Source organism: Carlito syrichta, unplaced genomic scaffold, assembly GCF_000164805.1.
Source record: "Carlito syrichta isolate Samal-C Ts95f unplaced genomic scaffold, Tarsius_syrichta-2.0.1 Scaffold317276, whole genome shotgun sequence".
In the NCBI taxonomy this organism is placed as follows: Eukaryota; Metazoa; Chordata; class Mammalia; order Primates; family Tarsiidae; genus Carlito; species Carlito syrichta.
In genome coordinates, this window is record NW_007261372.1 from 32,258 (window position 1) to 39,617 (window position 7,360).

Sequence of the window (7,360 nt, forward strand, 5' to 3'; positions counted from 1 at the left end):
CAAGCCCCGCCCCCTCCCCGACCGACCCCAGTCTCCGCGTTACTGACGGCCGCGGCACCAATTCCACCCGGCGGGAGCGATGGGCCGAGGAGCGGAGGGGCAGGGACCGCGCTCAACAGTTCTCCCGCTCGGCCCCTTCAGCTCCGGCCGCCCCAATTATCCCTCCGCTGCCACGTCTCTTCCGGGTGCGGCGCACGCTGATGACGCCACCACGCCGCCGGGCCACGCCTCTGCTGACGCGGAGGCGAAGGCGGAGGGGCGGGGCGTCCGAGCCAGGCGGCCCTCCCGCCTGACGTCACTTCCGCTTCCTCCCCCGCAAGGCGGGTAATTCGAACGTTTTTCCTCCCGGTTGGCGCGTGCCGGGGGCGGCGGCGCTGTAGGAGGCCGAGGCCCAGACTCGCAATGTCAGGGAGGCGAACGCGGTCCGGAGGGGCCGCTCGGCGCTCCGGTGAGCGGAGGACGCGCGGGAGAGACGGGGCCGAGCCTTTTTGGGGACGCCGTGCAGCGAAGCATGGCCCTCCCCGGCGCCATCGCGGGAGAAGGCTTGCCTCTCCTCGGAAGGCACCCTTAAAGGGCTTGCTGGGGAGTCTTCTCCCGCTCTCTCTAGAACTTGTTCTCTAGGGCCTAGAGGCCTCCTCTAGCTCTTAATTTTTTTCTCTCTTTCCAGGACCCCTGTCCCCATCTCCTACTAAGTCTCTGCGGAGGTCCCAGCGGAAATCGGGCTCTGATCTCCCGAGCATCCTCCCGGAAATCTGGCCGAAGGTGAGCCCCGGATATCTCAGTTCCTGCCCTAGTGGCTCCTGAACTGATGTGGAGCTCATGTCCGTCTCTCTTCTCCAGGAACCTCATCCCACTCCAATCAGAAAGCCCATCGTCTTGAAGAAGATTGTGGCTCATGCTGTAGAGGTAAGGGCTAAGGAGGGGGGGTTGTGGATGGGGGGGGCCCAAACTAGGAGTCGGCTATGGGATCAATTGGTGTTGTCCCCACAGGTCCCAGCTGTCCACTCGCCTCGCAGGAGCCCTAGGGTGAGTTCACTTTCATCTGTTTAGCTGAGTGAAGTCCAGGTCACTCTAGAACTGGACAGCACATATCGGCTGCGCCCATCTGCCCACGGTGCTGCTTTGCAGTATTCTGAAACAATTGACTTTTGGGTACCTGCATGCATTGCCAGTCTTTATTACCCTCTGCAAACTTAATACATCTAGCTCTTTAAGCCTTGTATCTTTCTTAGCTGATGGGGTTTAGAGTCGATTGAAAAACAGACAAACGACCAAGTGATTATGCGGGGGGCTGCATAAGGAAATACTAGATGCCGTGATGTTACCTAACTAAGACCACGTGGCTCTGGGAATGTTTCACAGAAGAAGAGATGTCTAAATGGGGTCTCTTTTTTTTTTTTTTTTTTTGAGTTGGAGTCTCACTGTGTCGCCCAGACTGGATTTTTTAATTTATTATAGAGATGAGGTCTCGCCAAGTTGCCCAGGTGGGCCTCGAACCCACGGGCTCAGGCAATCCACTCACCTCAGCCTCCCAAAGCGTGGGATTACAGGCTGAGCCACCAAGCCCGGCTTAAATGGAGTCTTTAAAGACAAGCAGGGTGTGTTGGGCAGAGGAAGCCATGTCTGCAGAGCTCTGGAATCCAAAGAAAAATCATGAGGTTTGGGAAACAGCAGTTTGTTTGATGTGTCTGCAGCAGGGGAGGGAGCATTTAAGGCAGATCCTGACGCGATGTGAAAGCCACACTCAGGAGTTTGGGCATCATCCCTGCTTCTGTGAGCAGCCTTTGGAGAGGTTTAGGCAAGGTAGTGACTAAGGATCCCTCTGGGAGCTATTTGGGGAATGGGTTGCAGAAAGGCTGCCCTGGAGCCCCAATGGAGGGAGGAGTCCTGAAGTGACATGGTGAGGGCCTGAGCTAACATGATGGCAGGGGAATGTTCCTGCCCCCACCCTCCACAAGACTGCCCCATTACACAGGACTGGGCTCAATGGGAACCTCCTCCCAGAGGCCTTCCTTGACCACCCTTAGGGAAGTTCTCCTTAGGCCTTAGCGATTCTGATCATGTATTGGCTTGCATGTTTGGTGTCTTTCTCTCCCCTCTAAGAACATAAGTGCCCTGAGGGCAGGGACTTCTGCCTCCTCCCTGATAGCCACTGATTCTTGTTGGTTGAGTGATAGGATAAAGCTGCCAGGACCTGGATGATGGCAAGGCTGCAGAGATGAGAAAGAAATAATCATGGTTGACCGCTATTCTATTCAGCATCCCCCTTATTAAGACCCCTGGGAAAAACAAACAAAAAGACCCATGGGCAGATTCTCCAGAGCTAATAGGTAGGAGATGTCCCTGGATACCAACCTACCTCCCTGTATTCGATCACAAGAGTCATAGAATTTGTCCTGTTTCCCCCCTGCTTTGGCCCCTAGAAAGCTCAGAGCCAAGTTTCATGTACGTTAATCCAGCAAGTATGCATTGAACACCTGCGACATGCAGGACTTTACTACAGGTTCTGGGCACAGGCAGGAGCAGTCAGGCAGATGAAGATCCCTACTGTCGTGAAGCGCACATTCTTGTTTGGGTGACAGGTTCAACCAGTGAAGCAGCCAGAGTCAGAGAGCACTGTGCTGTACAGGAAATAAGGGGTCGTAGAGCCGAGTGTGGTGGCTCATGCCTATAATCCCAGCATTTTGGGAGGCGGAGGCAAGAGGATTACCTGAGTCCAGGGGTTTGAGACCAACCTGGGTAACTTGGTGAGACCTCGTCTCTACAGTAAATCAAAACATTGACCAGGTGTGGTATGCACCTGTGGTTCCAGCTACTTAGAAGGCTAAGGCAGAAGGATCACCTGAGCTCAGCAGGTCGAGGCTGCGGCGGCCGTGAGTGTGCCACTGCACTCCAGCCTGGGCAACAGGTGAGACTCCTACCTCCCCCCCCCAAAAAAAATGTCATAGAATAGCAGAGGTGAGGAGGAGCTGACTGGTCAGGGACAGTCTCCCTGAGAAAGCAGCATTTGGGCTGATAGTGGGATTATGAGGAGGCAGCGTGCTAGTCGCTGAATACATGCATCTGATGACGCCTTTCCTGTGCTCAGCCTCACTATGGCTCCCCAGGTCTCTCAGACCAAAAAGTCCTGACCGTGGCCTACAGAGCACCCTGTAACACCACTGCCCCTTGCCCCTCCCCCACCCCTGTTGCCTCTCCAACGTCAGCGTCAGTTCCTTTCCCCTTACTTGCTTCACTTTAGCCACGCTGGCCTCTGCTCCTTGACCCTGATGGCACACTTTGACCTCAGGGCTTTTGTACCTTCTCTTTCCACTGCCTGAAACGCTTTTCCTCCAGATGTCCACATGGGTTACTCCCTCAAGTTGTATCTCATGTCACCTCGGTGAGGCCTACGTTGACCTCCATCTTCTTTTTTTTTTTGAGTTGGAGTCTCACTCTGTCACCCAGACTGGAGTGCAGTGGCCACTCCCAGCCACCTCAGCCTTGACCTGATCCTTCCGCCTTAGCCTTCTGAGTAGCCGGAATTACAGGCGTGCGCTACCACACCCGGCTGATTTTTTGATTTATTGTAGAGATGAGGTCTCACCAAGTTGCCCAGGCAGGTCTCGAACCCACAAGCTCAGGCAATCCACTCACCTCAGCCTCCCAAAGGCGCGAGATTACAGGCTGAGCCACCGAGCCCGGCTTGACCTCCACCTTCTTAAATTCTAACCCACCCCAGTACTCTACTGTTCTGTGTTTTTGTATAACACGTAGTACTTTTAGCAATACCTGATTCTCATGATCTGTTTTCCCCTAGAATGGGACAGGGGTCTTCCCTGTTGTATTCCTGCTCCACTCCCAGTGCCTAGAACAGTACCTGGCACAGGACAAGTGACTGATGACTCTTGGTTGACTGGTGGGCATGTAGGACAGTCCTCATCAGCTGTGTGACAGATGGACCATAGTCGGCAAGGGCAAGAGCAGGGAGAGCAGTCAGGAGGTCGCTGAGTTGGTCTTGAGCTGACACGTGATGGTCACAGAGAAGGGGCTGGATGCTGGGCACACTTTGGAAACAACTGGCAACACCAGGAGGTGGCAGGTCTGTCACAAAAGCAGACTCTTCAGAAGCAATGGCAGATCATTTTCTCCTCCCCATGTCTCTTGCAGGGTCCGATTTGTCTCTTTTCCTTTAAAACTGTCCTGTGCATCTTTTTTTTTGTTTGGTGGGTCGGAGTCTCACTCTGTTGCCCAGGCTGGAGGACAGTGGCACACTCACAGCCACCGCAGCCTTGACCTGCCGGGCGTAGGCCATTCTTCCGCCTCAGCCTTCCAAAGAACTGGAACTACAGGCATGCACCACCGCGCCTGGCTAATATTTCTTGATTTATTGTAAAGATGAGGTCTTGCCAAGTTGCCCAGGCTGGTCTCAAACCCGTGGGCTCAGGTTATCCTCCCACCTCAGCCTCTCAAAGTGCTGCGATTATAGGTGTAAGCCACAGCACCCGGCCTGCATCTTTCTTTTCACTTTAAATCTTTCTGGGCTTTTCTGGAAATAAGTAATCTGGCCAAATAACAGGGAGGTGTTCTTTCTGTCCTGGTGCAGATTGCTTTTTACTTGGAAAAAGAAAACAACCCTCCTATCAGGGAGCCTACCAAGGAGGACCTTTTAAAGACGTGTGATGTCCCCGCCACCCCAGCCAGCACTCCTGTGCACATCCTGAATGCCAAGTCCAGCTCCAAGGATGGGGAGCTGGATGCCAGAGACTTGGAAATGTCTAAGAAAGTCAGGCGATCCTACAGCCGACTAGAGACCCTTGCCTCTGCCTCCACCTCCACCCCGGGCCACCGGTCCTGCTTTGGCTTCGAGGGGCTGCTGGGCGCAGAAGGCTTATCTGGAGTCTCACCTGTGGTGGGTTCAAAGTTCATCGAGGCCCCCAGGGTCCCTGTGAAACCCTGGGCCCCAGACACGACTCTCCCTGGAATCTCTCCTGTAGTTGTGAAACAGAAGCGAAAGAAGAAGAAGGTGCCAGAAATCCTGGTAAGTGAGGGGCGAGGTTTTTCTCTGCCACATGTGCTAGGTACAGGACCGGGGCTCAGGTCTAGCTCTTCTGGGGGATAGGCAGCACCAGCAGGGTGTGGGTGAGATGTTCCGGCCATCATGTCCCCTACTGTCCATTCACCTGCCCTTGTTTCTCTTCCCCCAGAAGTCGGAGCTGGATGAGTGGGCTGCGGCCATGAATGCCGAGTTTGAAGCTGCAGAGCAGTTTGATCTCCTGGTTGAATGAGATGGCAGTGGGGGTGCTCCTGCCCAGACCTCCCCTCCTCTCCCTGTATATAGCATCCTCTCTCTGTGGAGGAGACACTTGGGGTCCCCTCTCTGGCCTGCTACTTGTGCATGTGCCAGTGGCCTGTCCCCCTCCGAGGGCTTGTGCGGCGCCAGTCTCAGTTTCAGGAAATGGGGCCCGCCTGGCCTGGTCACTCGTTGCCACCCTGTCTCTAGTCACCCTCTCCTCCACACCTCCTCTAAGTACCGCAGCCAGTTTCCAGGTGGGCCACAGGCTGGGGAGGAAAATCTCTGACCCGGCCAGAAGAGATTAGATGGCCAGCCTGGGGGTGAGGACACCTCTGCCATTGCTGGGAAGGGTGGTCACTTGAAAGCAGCCCCAACAGAAGCAGGGCCCCAGCCTCAGCCTCTGCCTTCAGAGCTGCCTGCTGTTGGTGACCTGGCCCCAGCCACAGCCCTCTGTGCAAAGAGGCTTTGGGTTCCATGGGATTCCTCTGAGAGACTGGATGGTCCAAGAGAGGGTTCATGGGCCGAGCGGCAGTTCTGTCTGAGGAAGAAGCTGGGCATTCAGCCTGACTTTTGAAGGAGGGAGAGAAACCTTATTGAGTCTCACCATAAGCGTTTACTACATAGAAGCTGTGTTTTATAGTTCTGTCCTGTTGTTGGGCTTGGCAAGGGCCAGGTTGACAGAGCGAGGGTGCGTTTCTGGGTGCGGATACCAGCTGCTATGGACTCCTGAAACTCACCACCTCTGGGTTGGCCCCTGCACAGGGCCCAGGCTGGGCCTTACCACTGCCACGGGGGCACAAGGGTACCTCCTCTGTCACCCACACCCAATTTTTCTTGCAAAATAAGGTACACAGTCTTAGAAGAAAAAGTTATGTTGAAGGGTCCCAGTCTTACTGGGGTTTTTTTGTTTGTTTTTTGAGTTGAGGGGTCCCACTTTCTCACCCAGACTGGAGTGGCACAATCATAGCTTAACACAGCCTAGACCTCCCAGACTCAGGCAATCCTTTTGCCTTGACCTCTTGAGTAACTGGGATTACGCATGTGTGCCACAACGCCCAGCTAATTTTTTGATTTATTGTAGAGACGAAGTCTATGTTGCCCAGGTGAGTCTCTAGCTCCTGGGCTAAAGCATTCTTCCCACTTTGGCCTCCCAAAGTGCTGGGATTACAGGCATGAACCACTGTGCCTAGTCACTACTAACATTTTGCAGCTATACTTGTAACTTTCTAGGAAACTTCTCTCACATACCAGAAAGCAGCAGGTTGGTGGCAATTTTCATTTTTGGCCTCTTCTCACATAAAAACACTGCCTGGGACAGATTCTGTTAATAGTTGAAACAGGGCTGGGTATGGTGGCTCCAACCTGTAATCCCAGCACTTTGGGAGGCTGAACTGAGCAGATTGCCTGAACCCACGGATTTGAGAACAGTCTGGGCAACTTGGCAAGACCTCATCTCTACAATAAATAAAAAAGAAGCCGGGCTCGGTGGCTCAGCCTGTAATCCCGCGCCTTTGGGAGGCTGAGGTGAGTGGATTGCCTGAGCCCACGGGTTCACGACCTGCCTGGGCAACTTGGCGAGACCTCATCTCTACAATAAATCAAAAAAATTAGCCAGGCGTGGTGGCGCACATCTGTAGGTCCAGCTACTTGGAAGGCTGAGGCGGAAGGATCGCCGGAACCCAGCAGGTCGAGGCTGCGGTGGCCGGGAGCAGCCACTACACTCCAGTCTGGGCAACAGAGTGAGACTCCAACTCAAAAATAAAAATAAAAAAGAATTAGCCAGGTGTGGTAGCATGCACCTGTAGTTCCAGCTACTTGGAAAGCTGAGGCAGAAGGATCACCTGAGTCCAGCAGGTCGATGCTCGGGTGACTGAGCATGCCAGAGTGATGATGGAGTGAGACTCCAACTCTAAAGGACAAAAAAAGTAGTTCAAATACTGGGAGGCCTCTCATTGTCTCTGGAGAATTTCCCCCAACTTTTGTTTTCTCAACACTGGTAGAAGCTATGGTTTCCAAGGCTGCCTGCTCACCACACCTGCCGTACTCCAGACTGTCAAACCTTTTGATTTTTTTTTTTTTTTTGAG

At 53.9% G+C, this 7,360-nt stretch overlaps 2 protein-coding genes across 3 annotated transcripts in view; one reads left to right on the plus strand and one right to left on the minus strand.

Moving 5' to 3' along the window:
- The window catches only part of ZFPL1 (zinc finger protein like 1), a 5,128-nt gene extending 4,875 nt beyond the window's left edge, over window positions 1–253 (minus strand). Inside the window, exon 1 of one of the 2 annotated variants that reach the window (XM_008074719.2) lies at window positions 27–253. The gene's annotated coding sequence lies outside the window, so the exon portion shown is untranslated. The remainder of the gene's footprint in view (window positions 1–26) is intronic. The other variant, XM_008074720.1, reaches the window with a different exon arrangement.
- Window positions 254–349: 96 nt separating this feature from the next.
- CDCA5 (cell division cycle associated 5) lies at window positions 350–5,277 on the plus strand. The gene is made up of 6 exons (XM_008074721.1): window positions 350–448; window positions 668–762; window positions 841–906; window positions 991–1,026; window positions 4,586–5,020; window positions 5,187–5,277. The coding sequence occupies exons 1-6, from the start codon at window positions 403–405 to the stop codon at window positions 5,265–5,267; spliced, it is 759 nt and encodes a 252-aa protein (XP_008072912.1). The 5' UTR covers window positions 350–402; the 3' UTR covers window positions 5,268–5,277.
- Window positions 5,278–7,360: the final 2,083 nt, after the last annotated feature.